Source organism: Protomyctophum bolini (genome assembly GCF_963924005.1).
Source record: "Protomyctophum bolini genome assembly, chromosome: 9".
NCBI classification, from domain to species: Eukaryota; Metazoa; Chordata; class Actinopteri; order Myctophiformes; family Myctophidae; genus Protomyctophum; species Protomyctophum bolini.
This window is the reverse complement of record NC_137870.1, coordinates 7,212,706-7,232,672: the sequence shown is the minus strand read 5'-3', so window position 1 is coordinate 7,232,672 and position 19,967 is coordinate 7,212,706. Positions and strand designations below refer to the sequence as shown.

Here is a 19,967-nt window from a genome sequence, read left to right as displayed (position 1 = left end):
AAAACGTTATGTGTGTGGAACAGGTCTCTATGGAAGTAAAGGTTTACATAACACTGTGATATAATCTAATAATTATATGGGATCATATCTGTAGGGGATCCATTCATCACCGGGCATGTGACAGGTGTGAGAAGAAGGAGACAGATAGAGGCATAGAGGAAGAGAGAGGGGTTAGGTTTATATTTGTGCCCTAAGGGGGGCTATATGAGACTGCTGCGTGTGTGTGTGTGTGTGTGTGTGTGTGTGTGTGTGTGTGTGTGTGTGTGTGTGTGTGTGTGTGTGTGTGTGTGTGTGTGTGTGTGTGTGTGTGTGTGTGTGTGTGTGTGTGTGTGTGTGTGTGCGTTGCGTGTGCGCGTGTGTTAGAAAGAAAATGAGAGAGAGAGAGAGAGAAATGAACAAATCAAAGGCAGATTGGATGACTTTAATAATTACACTGAAATGTCACCAGGTTTGTTTTGCACTGTATACTCTATTCTCTGCAGAGGTTCTCGACCTTTTCTGGACCACCAGGGTCCACTTGAAAAGAGTCCGCGGCCCACCCAACTGACCACTTATAACACGGCTGGTCACATGAGTGGGCAGCCTGCATTTCTGTGGCCTCATACACACATATCAAATTAACGAACATTCTGTACGTGTTCCGTCTGCTTTTCCAATGGACGTCACGTGGTTTGAACAAACACTTGTGTATTTTTGTGAGAAGTTCACAGTCATCCGCGAGAGACTCAGCGTAGAGAGACAGAGTAGAACCGCTGCTCCTTGACTTGGAAAGGATCGAGCCAGCTTATGCGGTTTGGGCTTCTAGCATATATACGTATGCGTCCCTCCCGAGCGTCTCCCTATAGGGAGGTCCTTGCTTGCTGCATGTGACCCACGCCTCGGCATCCCCCAGGAGGAAGTTGCTAATGTTGCTCTGCTAAGGGAAGACTGCAGGTGATCTCTGTTGGAACTGTTACCCCCACCACCCGATTCAGGATAAGCGGTTGAAGATGGATGCGGATATTATATTATCGTTAAAATCTCAGTGTTCTGGCCTGGGCCGGCCGAGCGGTCCACGCACCTATAGGCCGGTAATCCTAAACCTAACACCATGTCGCTGTCACAGTCTCTGTCAGTGTCCAGTGTGTGTGTGTGTGTGTGTGTCTTTGTGAGTGTGTGCGTGTGTTTTGGGCGTAGGCTTGGCTCCAGCTCCCAGCTTGGCACACCTGGTTCCAGTTCCCTAATCTCCCTCACCTGCCTGGCATCAGCTAATCATCCTCCAGTCTATAAATGTTTGGTCTTCTCCCCGCGCCGATGCCAGATCGGTTCACAACCTCAGTGCGTGGTAAGTTAACGCTTCTAGTCAACCTCTCTAGTATATTTCCTTGTGAATCCTTTATAGTGTTTTTTTTCAGTGATAATTTCTGACCAGTTTCTTTGCCTTGCCTGCCTGCCACCAGCCTCAGCCTGCTCGACCACACCGAATATAGCAGATCTACAAGCTCATTTTTTTCCTCTTTTCTCCTGCTTTTGGGTCTGCCAGTTCTTACAAATCGTGACAGTCGTAGGTTTGAGTCCTGAGCCCCATGACCTTTGCTGCGTGTCTCCCCCCCCCCCCCCCCCCCCATCTCTCTCCCCCGTTTATTGTCCAACTATACTGTACATCTATCAATAAAAGGCAAAAATACCCCCCAAAAAAACCCACTGTCACGGCCCACCTGTGGTCCCCGGCCCACCTGTGGTCCCCGGCCCACCTGTGGTCCCCGGCCCACAGGTTGAGAGTCGCCGTTGTACGGTGAGAGAAGAGAAGGAGGTCAAAACACCTCTCATCTGTGGGGTTTAAAGGTTTCCACTCACAATGAAAAGAGAAAGAGGCATTTTTTTTGACAAAAGGAGGAGCCCTGCCCCTTTGTGTACGTGCACTGTGGCATGTTTCTGAAAGGCTTGAGACGCTTCCTTTGGCGGGGGGAGGGGAGGGGAGGGGGGGGCTTCCACGTTAAGTGTGTGTTGAAAGACGACCTGACAATCGTGTTTGCAAAATAGCCTCAAATGAAGAAATATGAGTTTCTTGCATTTCTTCTCCCGTGGCTCAAACCTGGTGCGCCTGGACACGAATCAGACAGGAGAACGTCACCGAAAGAGTCATTTATAGTTCATCATAATATGCCAGTATAAAAATAAAACAAAATCGCTCCCTATCGTCATACATCATCATCACACATCCATCACATTCCAGCCCAGAACTGTTGTCTGTCCTCACATTTATGTTATTTTTTTAATCTTTTTTATCTTTTTTTTACTCCCCCAGTCAATCAAATCATTGCTATGGGTCCGTGGACGTCCGTGGACGTTTTTAAAAAGGGACTAAAGACTTTCCTTTTTAGTAAGGCATTTGCCCAGTCGGACTCGTAAGCTGCCCTGTTTTTAACTGTTTTATTCTTATTTTTATTTTACTTTTTTAATCTGTAGCACTTTGAGATTTGCTTCAAATATAAAGTGCGTTATAAATAAAATGTATTATTATTATTATTATTATTATTATTATGGGGTGCACGGTATACACGCCCCTCAAAAATAGCAGATTTATAAGCACACAGCGTGTCACAAATGGGGCACGTCATGACCCTGTAGATCTGCTATTTTCAGCGTGCGACACACCGGCATACCGTGGAGCATAAATTGGATAACAGACAGACACGTATATACATATGGAAACATGCCAGGGAGTTCTTTAACCCATTCTGAACGGGAACCCATTTTGGTGTTGGCATCATGTTATGCTTTAGCTATTGAAAAATAGCAGATCTACAAGCTCATAGCGCGCCACTCGGTGGCGCGCTACGAGCTTGTAGGTCTGCTATTTTTGAAAAATCGAAGAGCGACTGACTTTTTTAGAATCTGATCTCAGGTCAGAATGGGTTAATCAGACCAGTGTGTGTCCAGTGGAAACCTCGTATGAATCTGATCTCAGGTCAGAATGGGATAATATCTCTCACTGTCTGCCTGCCTCGGGGACCATGGGAGCTATAGGGAGACCATCCTCACAGCAACACCAACGCCTGCCTCGGGGACCATGGGAGCTATAGGGAGACGATCCTCACAGCAACACCAGCAACGCTCACCATGAATTCCACACATTGTGAATGACATCATGGCACAGATTCCCCCGACGTGTTCCATCCAGCATGCATGCGTTCATGACATGCAGGAGGATGAGGAGAGACCCATTCCATACGTCAATAATATGTCTCTGCAAACGAGCTGTCTGCATGACGGATGGCTTTAATACTAGACTATACAGTGCCTTAGAACAAATCAATGATTGGGATGCGATAAAAGTGAAGTAATTGTTTTTGGAGCCAAGGAACGATTAAATAGGTATCCAGGGCTCTATAATACGGCCTTCGTTCAGTCGTGCGATGTTGTAAACCACGTCCCAAAGCCAGAAATCTTGAACTTCGACAGCCAACATTTTACACAATTTCAAAGTCAGCCTGCAGTTCTCTCTATCTATCACCTTAACCAATTCTGGACGGGAACCCGTTTTGGTTGTTTTAACATGTTATGCTTTAGCTATTGAAAACATAGCAGATCTACAAGTTCATAGTGCGGCACAGAGTGCCGCGCTATGAACTTGTAGGTCTGCTATTTTTCAAAAATTGTGAAAATGTGCCTGAAATCTTTGAATATATTAGTTAGTTAATAGTTTTTAACTCAAATCGTTGCTTCTGGGGTGTCCCTGGAAGAACATATTTAGAAATATTGAGAACCACTGATATAGAATCACGAGGTTTTTCAGAAAAAAACATAATTTTAAAAAGACATTTTTAAAATTTCGACGTCAGGCCTAAATGGGTTAAGAATGTATCAAGGATTAAAGGATTAAAAGGTTATCTCGCCAGGATTTGAAAAAACTTGCCCCGTGCATTAATCTTCTCCAGACAGTAGGCATGATGACTATACTGTAACTCTCCTTAAAGGACCACTTCACCACTTTTCAACCTAGCTTCATATAATAGCTCCTCACTAATAGTCATAATATGTTTTCTACTCGGTCTGTGTCTCATAGGAGGGCTGTGAGCAGTTCAGATACCCGTCCACCAGTGACATCATCGATGGGGAGTCCAAGCCAATAGAAACTGCAGGCTTTCTATTCCTGGTAAAGTTGCAATGCGAAAATGGAAGCCATCGTTCTCACGATAATGAAAATCAAAAAATTCTGCCCAACGATGATGTCACTGCAGGTGGACGGGTTTCTGAACTGCCCACAGCCCTTTCATGAGACACAGAAGGGCTGTGGGCAGTTCAGAAACCAGTCTATGAGACACAGACTGGTTTCTGAACTGCCCACAGCCCTTCTATGAGACACAGACTGGTTTCTGAACTGCCCACAGCCCTTCTATGAGACACAGACTGGTTTCTGAACTGCCCACAGCCCTTCTATGAGACACAGACTGGTTTCTGAACTGCCCACAGCCCTTCTATGAGACACAGACTGGTTTCTGAACTGCCCACAGCCCTTCTATGAGACACAGACTGGTTTCTGAACTGCCCACAGCCCTTCTATGAGACACAGACTGAGTAGAAGACTGCTGCCACTTTATCATGATTATCAGTGAGGACCTATTATGCATAACATTTTAGGATTGCTTGTTGAAATGCACTATAAAATCCTGCCTGGCCTTGCCTTGCCTTGCCTAGACAAAAATATCAGATCTCTTCTGTGATCAACTTTGGCTTGTGATGCTATAATAAATACAATTTGACGGCTATGTTCTAGGCTATACGCCAGGTGGAACATATTATGGATTGACATGTGCCAAGCGCGAATATTAATCTTGGGTGTTGCTTTGACTTTGAGGAATAACGGATCAGGACAATAATATTATCTTTTGATCTAGCCAATCGTAGCATTGCCAGTATCATTATATCATTTCCCCATAACTCCCCTTTTACCTGATGACAGCGTTTCCTTTTGTCTGATCATGTCTGTTGACACAACAGAAGTAGTGCATGTTTCTCACAACACCAGGGACACCTTCCTGCAACAACATGGAACAAACAGCTGAGTGGGGGGTCTTAGGGGTCTTGGGGGGTCTTCAGTCTGCATTGTCCTGGCTCAGGATGGATGCTGTCATCACTTGTTCTTACAGTCCCCTTATAGCTGCCTTTCCTGCCCCCCCCCCCCCCCCCCCCCCCCCCCCTCATTATCTAAAAGTCTTCAAAAGTGTCTTATTTATTGTTTTACTCGTTCTTACGAATGACCTTTTTGAGAGCCCCTCCAACGTCTGGCTTTTTAAATGACGTTTGTTTAGAGCACTAATCATGACAATGACTATATAACGATTAGTTAGTTCAAAGACCAGCTGAAATGAAAAACATGCATTGTCTTTCACACTTTTAGAAACTGCCCCCCCCCGTTCCCCCCCACCCGCTTTACCCCTCACCGTATATGGTTTCCCTCTTTGTATATCTCCTCTTATGATGATTTCCTGTTTTTGGCTATATAGAAGTGTATATTTGTGCGTCTCTAAATGTTCTGATGAATTGAAAATGGTGGACCCTCTATTCTAAACAAGTGTATAATGCTTTATGGTGTCGTCCCACAGTTAACATGGAGCTGTGCTTTAAATGTACTGCAATTCTGCAAACTGTTAATAAACACTTCAATCAATCAATCATTTAGACTATAGAGCATATCCGTGGTCATAATAGGGACACAGTTAACAACAGATGAAAGGGAGAGAGAGAGAGAGAGAGAGAGAGAAGAGGAGATTCAAATTCAAAACAAACTCAGTGGAACATCAAGTGTTCCAAAACACTTCTCCTTTCCTGTGTCGCTGTGTTCAAAACCTCTCGTTCGCTCAGTGAAACAGAGATGTGTGTGTGTGTGTGTGTGTGTGTGTGTGGGGGGGGGGGGGGGGTGGTGGGGGGTAGAAGAAGAATGCGTCTGAAAGCCACTATAACTCATCCACATAGGATGCTGCTGGGGGGGGGGACCTGATAGAGACGTCTGCCACCGCAGAGGTGAGGTCACAGAGATTCTTTCCGCTAACATAGCCTGGCCCCTGGCCCTGTCCATGCACACTCTTGACCTTTCACCCCTCCCTCCTCTTCACTGCAACACAACACAACGCAACCCTCACCTTTACGCTGCTCCGTTGTTGTAACCTGTGCTGCTGACCGTATTCACACACACATACAGAACAGCAGCCATTCTGCTCTGTAGTTGCAGCACGTCATACTCACCGTGAGAATGGAGTGCTGGCAGGGCCAGGGACGGCATCATTAGAAATTTCTATCTTAGGGCCTCTCCTGTTTTTGCCGATCTACAAGCTTGCAGACTTACAAGCCGATCAACAAGAGATTATAGGCCCCTGGGGGACCCCGGGAAAAAGACTACTGTGGGGGCCCGGACCGGTTTGTACCGGTGCACGGGTCGGGGTACTTATAGGCTGATCCCGACGACCTTTGCTGCATGTCACTAGAATACTGTATATACTACCAAAGGCGGAAAAGTCTCTCGAAGTCCTCCAACCATACAAATTCATGGTTTGGGTCTATCTTATTAAATAGTCTATGAAATTCCTTTTTTTTTTTTTTTTTTTTTAAATGTATAATGTAGTGACAGAAACAAAGAGGACCACTTTTGGCTGCTGAAGACAAAACAAACATGTCTTTTTCCTGCCAGGTGTGTGAACGGGTTGTGGAATGCCATCTGAACAACAGCCTGCATATTATCTATGGTGCCTCGTAGCTCCTCTCTATGTGCAGCTTCTCGTTTGGAACGTCAACCTCCCTTCAAAATGACCTATCATGATGAGGGACAAGGTCAGAAGTTAGAACTTTCCCACCATTTGTCACCATTTGTGCAGGTGGAGGCAGTTCAGTCTCACTTGAGGCTAGTCGTGAGAGAGCAACAGGTTAGAACTGTGAGCCAGCTAGGGCCTCATCGCAGGAGGCATTTAAGCCTGTAACAGTTACTGTTTGTTGTTTTCTTAAGTGTTAATGTTGTCTCCTGTTTGTGGAACGTTATTTTGGCCAGTAGTATTGTGTGAAGTATAGTTCACAAAAAGTTTACCTATAACTTTGCTACTACAGGGAAAACATGCACATGCAGCATGTACATTATGTTACTATTATTTTTACACTTTGATTGCTCTTTCTTGCACTCTTTATTCTTAGTTGTTTGCTGCGGTTTGCTTTGGTTTTGTTGTTTTGAATGTTATATGTGTCACGCCCCACTCCAGTCCTGACCCTGAACTCTTATTATGGCATTTATGACATGACCATTTTGTGCTTAGTTCATGTACTGTAAGGCCTTGAATGTATTGCCTTGAATGTTAAACAAACACATGTAAACACATGTGTTTGTTATAGGTGAACATTGGGCCAAAGTAGGCTGACATTGCTGGGCCAACTATAATTGGCTCAAGTTGGGGTTGTGAGCTTGTAGATCGGTCATTTGGATGCACATGTTTCAAGGGGTTAAATGCAGTGGTTCTATGGCTGCGTCTACGTTTCCATCCAGTCAGCGTCGTTGGCTGCAGGAGAACCTGCACCTCCAAGGAACAGCTTTCAACGTTTTCTCAAATTCATTAGTGCAACCCTTTGATATAACATTTGCTGCATGCACTCTCATATTGGACATGAGGAGGGCCTGGCCCTGTGCATATACATAACATATATAATATGTATATAAAACAGCGGGGAAGCACTCAGGAATCCCTTTGTTTGGCGGTCCCAGTGACTCATGATGAAATGAACACCTTGGTGTTTATGGTATAGTGTCTGCCAAACACAGAGGATCACCTGCACTGAATGAAGCAGGGATGATGATTCACCCTCTAATTGGTCCCTGGAAAATGACTCATTGTTTTGTTATAAACAGCACCGGACACTGTGATTGGGTGCTGACGGGGGGTCTTTCCCACCCGTGTGTTCATACTACATGAATAAGGTGGTTATAAAAAAAACTGTCTGGTGGTGTGTGGCACATGAAAGAGGCTGATATCTGTGTCTAACTATGTGAGCAACCACCCGTCCGTCCCCGTCCGTCCCCCTCCCCAGCAGTGTTTCTCAAACATTTTCATGTTACGGTTAGGATGCCTCTCGGGCGCCTCCTTAGGGAGGTCCTCGACGCACGTCCCACTGGGAGGAGACCCCGGGGCAGACCAAGGCGCAGTTGGAGGAAACTCACTGGCCTTGGAACTGGTCTCGGAATCCCCCAGGAGGAAGTCACTAATGTTGCTCTGCAGGAGAGGGAAGTCTGGAGCACTCTATGGTGGAGCTGTTGCCCCCGCGACCCGACTACGGATAAGCGGTTGAAGATGGGCGGATGGATGGTTATAGCCCTCCCTGGGCGGCGGTGGCTCAGGGGTAGAGTGACCCCGGATGTTTGAATCCTGTGGGCTCCCCCAGAGTTAGTGTCGAAGTGTCCTTGCGCAAGACTCTGAACCCCTAATTGCGCCTCCTGGTGTGCTGGTTGGTGCCTTGCAGGCCACCATTGGTGTGTGAATGTAATGCACAATCTATATGTAAAGTGCCTTGGATAAAGGTGCTATATAAGCATAGAATAGGGTAAAAGTGGTTTAACTTGTTCCTTGACCCCTCTGGACCCTCTAGGACCCCTGGGGACCCTCTGGAAGGCCCCTCTAGGACCCCTGGGGGGGTCCTCGGACACGTGAGTCAAGTACATGTGAGTCCAAAAGAACACAGGGCCCTTATTTTGAACCGGTTTGTGTTTGACAAGCTATAGGAGTCCAAGGTTAAAATCGCCATCCCCCTTAAACACACACACACGCACGCACGCACACACACACACACACACACACACACACACACACACACACACACACACACACACACACACACACACACACACACACACACACACGCACGCACCAGCATGAAAGAGTGAAACATGAAACACATGTGGACTAACACACAAACGTATTTAGTTGGTAAAAGCTAAATAAACATGGCGTTTCCTGTCAGGTATATATGGCTGGCTGGGTTGCGGTGTGTCTGCATTCTTCTATATCCTTAACATGTGCTGCTACAGTCCAAACAGAAAAAGCTGCTCTGATGACGACAACTATACAATGGATGGATGGGACAAGACAGCATCGAGTGCAACAAAACGCCCACACCGCCCCAACAAAAGGTAAAACGGAAACCGTGAGCCAGGAAGAAAAAAACCACACACACACACCCTTCTTTTTTTTTTGTTCTACCTTCCATGACATGAGGCACCTTTCATTTCAGACGAGCCTTTCTTGTAGCCCACCTTAAGAAAACATCCGTGTGTGTGTGTGTGTGTGTGTGTATGCCCCCCCACGCAGCCGGCGATGATTTCTTCTGTCTTTAATCTCAGTGAAAAGAGCTTTTTAACGTAGGCTGAGGAGGATGAAGGGATCTGCCAGGAGCAGAACAAAGGTTGGGAGGAACTGGGTGAGATAGTAGCAGAGTGGAAAGGCTCTGTAATTTATCACCTGTTTGCCCTTGGGGGGGCGGCCCAGCACACTCCTCCACACCGGGGGCTTTCTTTGTGCATGTGCGTGCGTGTGTGTGTGTGTGCGTGCGTGCGTAATGAGGGCCAAATGTCCCCACAACACAAGTACAGTATAGAATTTGAGAGATATATTATTATATAGACATTACATGAAGACAATTCTCCTTGTCCTCGGTTGATTGGTTGGTTGGTTGAGGTATTGTTAAAAACAATAGAGTTAGAAAAGAAAAGATTGCGGTTGGGATTAGGATTTGGATTAAAAGCTTTAGGGGTTAGCGTTGGAGTCATGTCTATACTGTAGGCTACTTATTGTTGCAGCTGTAAAATAGCAGATCTACAACAATATCTGTAACACTATCCAACGCCATCATATGATCAAGAAACTGAGTACATGTTGAGTAATAGACCACAAACAGTTAAAGTAGGTACATCATTCTCATCAACTGTTATCACCAACACAGGAGCCTCATTAATGGTGAAACAGTTGAACAGGTTGACAGTTTCACATATCTTGGACTCACACTGGACAATAAACAGTTAATAAAAACTTAGGTATGATCAACACATTACATCTATCCAGTCACGTTTTCAGCAAAGATTCCTTGTAATTCGGAAGTTAAGATCATTATCTGTTGCTCCTCATCTTCTGTTATTACTGTACAAAAGCATTATCCAACCTGTTCTGTTGTACTGTTCCGCATGTTTCTACACCATACTGCCCAAGTGCCCATACCTATATTGCTTCCAAGATCATCAGACTTCCTACACCCGCACACTTTCTGATATGAACAACGAGGCCATTACACGGTTAGCACTTTCAATATCAAATGACACTGATCATCCATTGTATCGCTTTTTTAACCTCATGCCACCTGGACAAAGATACAGAACCTTGCCATGGAACTGTGTGAGAGTGTGTGTGTGTGTGTGTGTGTGTGTGTGTGTGTGTGTGTGTGTGTGTGTGTGTGTGTTTCATCAAGGAGACATTACCTCACCCAAACCTCAAAACACACAGCTATGTGCAATTCCTTAAAAAAATGAAATTGCATACATCCCCTTGTGGTTCTTTCATAATATCCCTTTTCTATTCTCTGCATGGGTATTTGGCAAGTAACCTGACTCATATAATTGGATTTAAGATTATTTTAGGCGTAGTTCTAGACGGCAGAATAAACTATGGGGCAACAAAGAAAGAGCATATAAAGATAAAGAGCAACAAGTCAAGTTCATGTTTTGAAGTAAGGGAAGGTCCCTGAAGTTTAGTAGGCCTATGGTAGAAAGAGTAGGATTTGCTTTATCAGTGCCTGCCATCTTGTGGCTAACTGTTGCAACTACGTTTTTTTCAAAGATCATTACACGAAAAGGGAGGACCACAAGGGCGGTCCTCCCTTTTTGTGTAATGATCTTTGCCAATTTCACCTTCCTGGAACAGAGTGCCTTGGATCCTCTTCTTTATTTTCATGATTTAATCTCGCCAACGAGCACCTGTATTCAGTTCAACAAACAAAGGACCACGGCAGCGCTCCCTTCCTCTATTCTATGTTTTTTTCAGTGTTAACAACATAGCATAAGCACCCAAAATGTACACACATCAAAATGGTAACAAGACAACTCACCCTTTGTCACCTTTGTCCACCTCCGACGAATGGATAAACGAATGGATAAACATGGATTGGTGAGATATCCACTCTTCCGGGCGAGTTATCCACGGCTTTGGGGCGAGTTAACTTCACTTTCTGAAATTCCGGGGCGACCGTTCTTCACTTTTCGCGGGGGCGAGATGGAAAAGGGGCGACCGTACCTGTTTGACCCCACACGATCATCCATTACGTGTTTGACTGACGTCACGTCGTGGTGACGTCATGGTTTACACAGAGAGCAGGAAACCAGCAGTCAGTCAGACAGACAGAGTGCGGAGGGAGGCAACACACATCCATCTGTCTGTCAGCCAGCCAAACCTCACAGACAGACAGCAGAACAAAAACAACATCAACTATTATCAAGGGAAATATTACAGTAACAACAACAGCCTGTCGTGTCGGGTCGAGTGAGTCCTCCTTCAATACCTCGAGACGAGCCGACATGTCTGAGACATACGGTATGTGTAGTCTGTCTGTCAACATTCATATTTTTATGTATTTATACGCTCCAGCATCGCTCGAGGCGGGTGTCGCTTGGCCATAAAAACAAAACAACGCACAGATCTACAAGCCGACAGCTGGTGGCGGCGCGATACATTGTTAGCTTGTAGATCTGTGCTTTTGGTTTGGCAACCGACACACTAGGCTGTCTCTTTAGCAGTTACTGCTAACTAGCTCTCTCTCTCTCTCTTTCTCTCTCTCTCTCTCTCTCTCTCTCTCTCTCTCTCCAGCTAGCTGTGTGGTGCTAATGTTAGCTTCAACTTGCTAAATGACGTTGTAACGTTTTATCGGCAATGGACCTTAGTTCTCCATCTGCCACATTGTTATCAAAGTGTCGTGTTTCCCCACTATAGTGTGTGGTATAAACGTGATACCTCCATCTTATCTTCTATCAACAACAGGGCTGTAATATAACAGATGGTGGTGACATGTTTGTTGTCGCCAACTCAAAAGTTAGATCGACTGTTTTACATCAGATATCGCGTTATTATTACCCTATTATAGTTTGCTGCTTTATCATAATTAAATCATGTCATGTCTGGGGTTTTTTATAGTGTATATTTGTTCGTCTCTAAATGTTCTGATGAATTGAAAAAGGTGGACCCAGCTGTTGTAAACAAGTGTAATGCTTTAGTGTATCGTCCATATTGAGCTGTGCTTTCATGTGAAATGTACCCATTCTGCAAACTGTCATATACTTCAATCAATCAATCAATCAATCAATCAATAAGGGATGTAGTATAGTAGCTATAGCTACTGCAGATTATGGTGTGAATTGAACCGACACTCCTGTCATCAATGCGTGCGTGGCGTGTGTGTACACTGCATGCATATTATGCACCATGATGCTTGGGTCTTCAAATTATACCCTTTTCGTTTCGTAGATAATTAACGTGACCTGTGTTGGGTCTGTAATCTCACTGGTTCTACTGGGAGGGAGCAACACCTGCTTCCAGCCAGTATTGAGTTTCTCATTAACTTCTCAGCGGAGGTCACTCAGCAGTGCATTGCATCCACTGCTGCCAGTGATTGTACCAATAGCCATTCATAGGGATATAATATGCATGCACTGGGCTTCTTACATTATACAATTTACTGTTGGTAATTATGACTTATGCATGATAACTCAGTCAGACATTGCAGAGAGACCGACAGCTATGGTCAGACCCGAGTGGAACAGTAAGAGAGTGGTGGCGACACTCGCCTGCAAAGCGGGTGCCTTTTTATGGGCTTTTATAGTTCCAAACATTGGAACTATCCCATTGAGGTAGAATGAGCACTTCCCCATTCCATTGTTACAGTGGGAGTCAACGCTAGTGTCGCCACTCTCTTACTATTACACTCGGGGTCAGACAAGCCCCGATGCGTTACTGAGGGAACGTATCGGGGCCTATGGTCAGACAGACTTGGCCCCCTTCAGAACCCTGTTCCCTTAGTCCCTACGCTCATGAGCGTAGGGACTGAGGGAACGTATCGGGGCCTATGGTCACTGGTCAGACAGACTTGGCCCCTTTCAGAACCCTGTGCAATGTGCATACCTTTTTAGAGGGACGCTAGCCCCTCCTATATGTAGCTTTGAGGGTTTGTGTAAACACAAACATTGTCTTAACACAAACATTGAATGCCATCGACAATGAATGGCCAGCTTTGAGTATTTGTGTAAAGACAAACATAGATTGTAAACACAAACATTAGACGAAGGTAAAGACGCAAATTGTGATTGGCCGGAATGAGATGATGTATGATGTATAAGAGCGCCCCTCACTTCACACAGGTGTGATTTTATTTGTATTTGGGATGGACGTCATCCCAAAATACTAAATTGGATATACCGGAATGTCCGCGCCTCGCCTTCATTTTTGAGAGAGTAAAGTTATACAAACGACAAGTATATGCAAACATAAACTATATAAGTAAATTGAAAAGCACCAAAGTTACAGTACAGTGCTGCCGAGTACAGTTAGTGCGTCCATGGGACCCCCAGAAAGGTCCACGGATGGGTCCATTATCAATAATCAGCTGTTTTGGGATGCAAAATGCACCCTATTGGCATCACTGACTGGGTATACATAAAGGGGGCTAGGTGGGAGTATTAATCAATCATACTACCCCTCTACCTGTACGCTGTACCTATCCTGTGTGTTTTAGTTTCACACTTTCAACTTACCGTTGCTGCAACGACACCTGAATTCCCCCACATGGTTTAATAACAAAGGTCTATCCATCTATGCATCGTACACTGTCAGACTTGATGGAACAAACAACAAAACAAGCTACAGCCTGTCTGTGTGGACTTGTCACTTGTCTATAATTATGTGTATATGCCGCTGGACTATTAGGATCAATTGGTTGTTTAACTACATAATTGTGTTCGTATACGTCTTCACCCCCAGCAACGATATCAGTGAACGACGTAGGACAACGGAGCGGATATTCAAAACCCTGCTGTTTTGAAATGTCACACCTTTCACCCTCTTTTCACCCTCTCTCATACTGTATATCGTACACACACTATTCATGTCTTCCATCCTGAAACCCTAGGAGACGCGATACGCTAGCGTGCCGGATTTATGGTTTAACCCATTCTGACCTGAGATCAGATTCATACCAGGTTTCCACTGGACACACACTGTGTCTGATGAACCCATTCTGACCTGAGATCAGATTCTAAAAAATGTCAGTCGTTCTTCGATTTTTCAAAAATAGCGGACCTACAAGCTCGTAGCGCGCCACTCGGTGGCGCGCTATGAGCTTGTAGATCTGCTATTTTTCAATAGCTAAAGCATAACATGATGCTAAACACCAAAATGGGTGCCCGGTCAGAATGGGTTAAGTGCCGCGGCACTAATGCTACTGTGATATCCCTATTGATCTGGACTGGGTTCTCTCTTCAGAGGAGCCAACAGGAGTATAAGATTATGAGGAAGCACGAGGGTGGTTGAGCTTGTTCTAACAGAAGCCAGAAGCTCATTCTTTCATTTTTTCAGTACAGTGTTTTTAGTATAGTCATTGTGAAACCATTTCCGTGTACTACATACGCAGTACTATAGGCACACCGTCTACTAGTGGGTCATTGATGGTGACACACAGGCAGTTCTCCTTTATGTTTATACTAAACGGAGTCTGACTGGAAGAGAAAGTGATGTTGAGTGACTCGTGTTTGGATTAGGGCTGTCACGATCACGACATTTTACTTGACGATTAACCCATTTTGGGGCGGGAACCCCTTTTTGGTGTTTTAAACATTATGTTATAATTTAGCTATTGAAAAATAGCTAATAGCTGCTTAGCTCGAAGGTCTGCTTGTAGGTCTGCTATTTTTGAAAAATCGTGAAAATGTGCCTCAAATCTTTGAATATATATTATTACAGAGTGAACATTTAACTCAAATCTTTGCTTCTGGGGGGGAACAACATATTTTCAGATGGGGGGGGGGGGGCGGAGGCATATTATAATTTTTGAGGTCCTTGACATGAAATATTGTGAACCACTGATACAGAAACATAAGGCTTTTCAGAAAACTGTCAGGATTTTGAAGACATCTTTTTTTTAATTTCGACGTCGGGCCTAAATGGGTTAAATGTCTATACAAATAATTGAGATTAACGATTAGTTTTTGACGTCGAAGAACATTTCCATTGTCTTCCAGGGAATCTAGAAGCTCACAACGCGATGCACTGAGAGCTTGTTGTGGATCTGCTATTTCCACTATTTTATAAAAAAAAATATTGGACACGTCTCGACATCATGCAACGATTATAGCCATTATGCAAAATTATTGCGATTTATTTTCTCGAATAATTGCGATGATATAATAGATGTGACGGACCGGTCTAGTTTGTTTTTAGGTCACAACGTTTAGGACTACCGGTAAACTACTAAACTAAAACTATATACTTAAAGAGAAGAACAACGTAGACGAGCTTTAGCCTTGAGTGACTGACCGTCTGGACTCAAATGATTATTTATACAGTGGTATAACCTGTTCTTCTTCATTATGTCATGGTTGACATCATTGTGTGTGTCACAAGGCTGAAGGCTGACGGATGCACAGCACGTGACACATTTCACTGTTTGTGTAGTTTGCTATAATGGTAGTCCTAGGGAAATCAGGCAATATCTCCTCTCTCTCTCTCACTCGCGCACGCACGCACGCATGCACGCACACACTCGCACACATACACACACACACACACACACACACACACACACACACACACACACACACACACACACACACACACACACAAGCTTTGTATAATTGTGAATATCTGACCCCAGACTTGGAATCTGAAAGACAGGCAAGGAGGCAACCCCAGTAGAATTTAACCCATTTTGGGGGCGGGAACCCCTTTTGGTGTTTAAAAACATTCTGTTATAATTTAGCTATTGAAAAATAGCAGATCTACAAGCTCGGTGGCGCGCTACGAGCTTGTAGGTCTGCTATTTTTTTGAAAAACCGTGAATGTGGCGCAAATGTTTGAATGTATATTCTTTCAGTTTTTAACTCAAATCTTTGCTCAGGCCTACGTAAATGGGTTAAGGTTACCTGCATTGAAAGGGAGAACAAAGGAGTTTAGACTAGAGACTGGATACTATGTTTCTTTCAATGTTATCTATACATTTATGCTTGTAACTGTGCATAATAATACGTTTCAGAGCACGTTTCAGTCCATGTTGGAGGACTTTCCTCAGTGCCAAAGTACGGCATAATATTTCAATACCAGGGAAATGATGTCCTATCATGTCACAACTCTTTTATCTGTGTATCTCTATTCAATCTCTGACGGCAGTATATATATCGGTGCATCGCCGATCTGAACGACCGGCAACCCAGTAGGAAAGGAAATGAGTTTGTCTCTTGTTGATTGTGTTAAGTTAGCCTCCGTGCTATCCTGGCGTCTCCATGGGGACTGCACTGTGACTATGTATCTTCCCAAGCGTACCAACCAAGAGGTCACCGTGTACTGGAACAGTAGCGATGTGTTTGTAGTAAAAGCTCCGATGGTATTTGAGATTTATTTTTGCTCAGACCCTGAGCACAGAAAGTTCAAGAAGAAAGTTGTCAACAGCATTGTGGTGTAACAACTTAAGTGTGTACTTGTGTGGCAGATAGCAACTAATCCCTTACATATAATTGGTCCTCACTATGATGATAATTACGGCACCATTTCTTTCTTTTTTTTGTAATTCATAATTTCTATTGATTTCTTTTAGGGATGCACCGAAAGGGAAAAACCGAATATAGGAAACAGTTGGCCGAAAACAGAATACCGAATATCTGAATATGATTAATATTATATATCTTTTTTTCCTACCATTAAAGCTACCTGATTAATTTATGGCAAAATAAATGGTTACGGCAAAACTTAACTTAACATAATAATCACTATTATGGGTCCATAAAAGATTTATTTATTTTGCCATTTTCTGACTAATATTTTCTTTGGCCGAATATTCGGTGCATCACTAATTTCTTTACATTTTGACAGCATACTGTAGTACGTTGTGCATAAAGTGTCTTCTGTCCCAACATAACGGCACCATTTCTATCTACTTGGTCTGTGTCTCAGAGGAGGGATGTGGACAGTTCAGTACCACTGCTACCAGTGACATCATCCCAAGTTTATAGAAACTGCAGCCTTTCTATTTTGATTGTTTGATTGTTTACTTATTTCCGTGTCCTGCACACAATGTGCCCAACCCTCATGGGTTTATAAGACACCATTTCACAGCATGTTTACATTACACAATTCATGCATTTACAGCATGTTTAGTTTGTTTACATTACATAATTCATTATATTACAACTCAGATTTATACAGAGTACTCTGTCTTCTTTCCCGAGCTTGACAAATATAAAATCTACCGCAACAAAAAGTCCCTTTGGCAAAACATATCTCCATTTTTACATAGTCATTTAAATCTAGGAAATTCCCACAGATAAAAGACATCTTATTAACCCAAATATCACGTATGTCGTCATCATTTAGAGCAGTAAAACAAAAAGTGAACTTCGTTTTCAATTTCATCAAGATCACAGAACAGGCAATATCTCTCTTCTTCAGGAGTGGCATTAAACCTGCCAGTCTCTCCAGAATTAGCGTGCTATATTGGAGGCCATTGTTCCCACGTTAATATAAAAATAAAGCCACATTTGTCCAGTATAAACACAGATTAAAAAGGTGAAAAAACAATAGCAGCTTGTAGATCTGCTATTTTTCAATAGCTAAAGCATAACATAATGCACCAAAAAGGGGTTCCCTCGCAAAATGGGTTAACTTGTGTTTGGGTGATGTCTGGGATTATTCTCAACTGAACTGAACTGAGGCAAGCTTTGTAAACGGAGTCTGTGTTAGTTGTGTTGCTGTCACATTCTGTTGAAAGCCAGTGTGGGTGACATACTGTTAACTTGTACTACAAAAGCACTTCCTGTGCTTATTGTGGCAGTTCTGTCGTCTGGAGTATGAATTTGATCTCAAGGTTATGTTACTTGAGAAAACAGCCATGTTTACATAAACACGCACACACACATTTTGTTTGCGTCAAGGAAGGGAATGTGGCTCAAGAGCACCTCCTGCATAATGACGTGTTTAAATGTCACAGAGGAACAAAAGATCAATTTTCTCCCCCTGTCCTGTCCTCCCTCTGGGGACTCTTTGACTCTCAGTGCTGTGTTGACCTTGTGTGAAGCTGAATATTCATGGCCATAATGGGGCGTTTACCTGGCTTGTAATCTCACCAGAGTAATCCTGGTACAATCATTTACCAGGCAGGCGGGCAGTTCTGCATATGCTACTTAAACCGAAGCATTGTCAAAGTAGGGCTGAATTGGGGCTCCCGCTAGAGTCTTGAGAGTATTGTTGTTTTGTTAACAAACGAGGAAATTCTGCACAGAAGTCTGACAACGTTTGTTGTCAAGAATACAGCCAAGATATGTAATGTCTTTGCTGGAGATGACTATGTCGTCAACTCTGACCTTGAAATCATTTTCCATTTACTTTACTGAGGGCATGTTTGGACCCAAAAAGAATGGATTCTGTTTTTCTTTTTCGAGATCTAGTGAGAGTTTGTTATCGGTAAGCCAAGTTTGTATTTTGGTGAGTTCCGAACTGAGAGCCTCCTCAACCTGCATTTTGTCCCCCCCCCCTGGAATCAGGAGTGCTGAGTCGTCAGCAAAACGGGAACACGTAGCTTCCTTGGTGAACCCCACAGTTCACTGGGACATGGTTCCTTTGATGTCGTTCTCTTCCCTCATCCAGTTTAATGATGGCCAGGGGGAGGCAGTATAGAGACCAGTTCCTTTCCCCTCCATCAGGCGCCCCGGCTGGCCAGGGCGAGGCAGTTTAGAGACCAGGATTAGTTTGTTTCCTTTTATGTATAGAGGGATTACTGACGCCTCAGGCTCTGTTTTCTATTGACCTCTAGGTTTAAATCCTAAGCACTAGTTGTCTGTCTGTTGTTGTTTTTCACTCACTTACCCCACGCGCGCGCACACACACACACACACACACACACACACACACACACACACACACACACACACACACACACACACACACTATATACCGTACCTCTCAGTCCTCAATCCCCATATTGTTTATTATCGTACAGTATATCTCATGCATCTACAGTATGGCCCTGCCTACGCATGCAGATGTCCCTTGTCCTCTCTGGTCACTGCACACAAAGCCAGCCTTTGGACGGAACTTGCTTGTGGAGAGGACTCCGTGTCTCTTTGACCTCGGGGGTCGTGGGGGTTGTTGTGGGGTGGGTTGTATTCTCCTAAAGACTCAGAGAAGAAGCCACTCTCTTCTCTTCACACGCAATGTCTGTAAGAAGCAGCTGGAGAATTCCTGTGAGTTCCAAAGATAGCAGCGATGTACATGACACTCCGCTGAAAGCTGCAGCAATGGACTCATTCTGACGCTCCTCCTTTCTCTGTTCCCACTGAGTCTCCCCCACTGCCCAAAGTCCATAGACTTGGCTGCCGATCTGTTTGTTGAACCCCTTCTGGACGGGAAGGAACCCCTTTTGGTGTTTTTAGCATTATGTTATACTGTACTTGAGCCTTTAATAATAATAATAATAATCTTTATTGTCCCGAAGGATATTCATTTTCACAGGTCTGTTCAACACCAACAACAAAAACAGCACATAGTACAGAAACAACATAACACCAAGACAATACAAAACAAAACATGAGTTCCCCACTGTGTACAGAAACCATCCTATCGGCGGGGCAGTTTGTTTAATGCCTTTGAAACATAGCAGATCTACAATTTCGCTATAGAGCTTGTAGATCTGCTAAAGCATAACATAATGATGCTTAC

The 19,967-nt window shown here is 44.0% G+C and overlaps 1 protein-coding gene across 2 annotated transcripts in view; it reads left to right on the top strand.

The window, feature by feature from the left end:
- Positions 1 to 11,371: 11,371 nt before the first annotated feature.
- Positions 11,372 to 19,967, top strand: part of rab4b (RAB4B, member RAS oncogene family) — a 29,022-nt gene continuing 20,426 nt past the window's right edge. For both annotated transcript variants that reach the window (XM_080772567.1, XM_080772566.1), the window contains exon 1: positions 11,372 to 11,591. In XM_080772567.1, the coding sequence (XP_080628693.1) occupies positions 11,576 to 11,591 (16 nt within the window). In that variant the 5' untranslated portion in view covers positions 11,372 to 11,575. The remainder of the gene's footprint in view (positions 11,592 to 19,967) is intronic.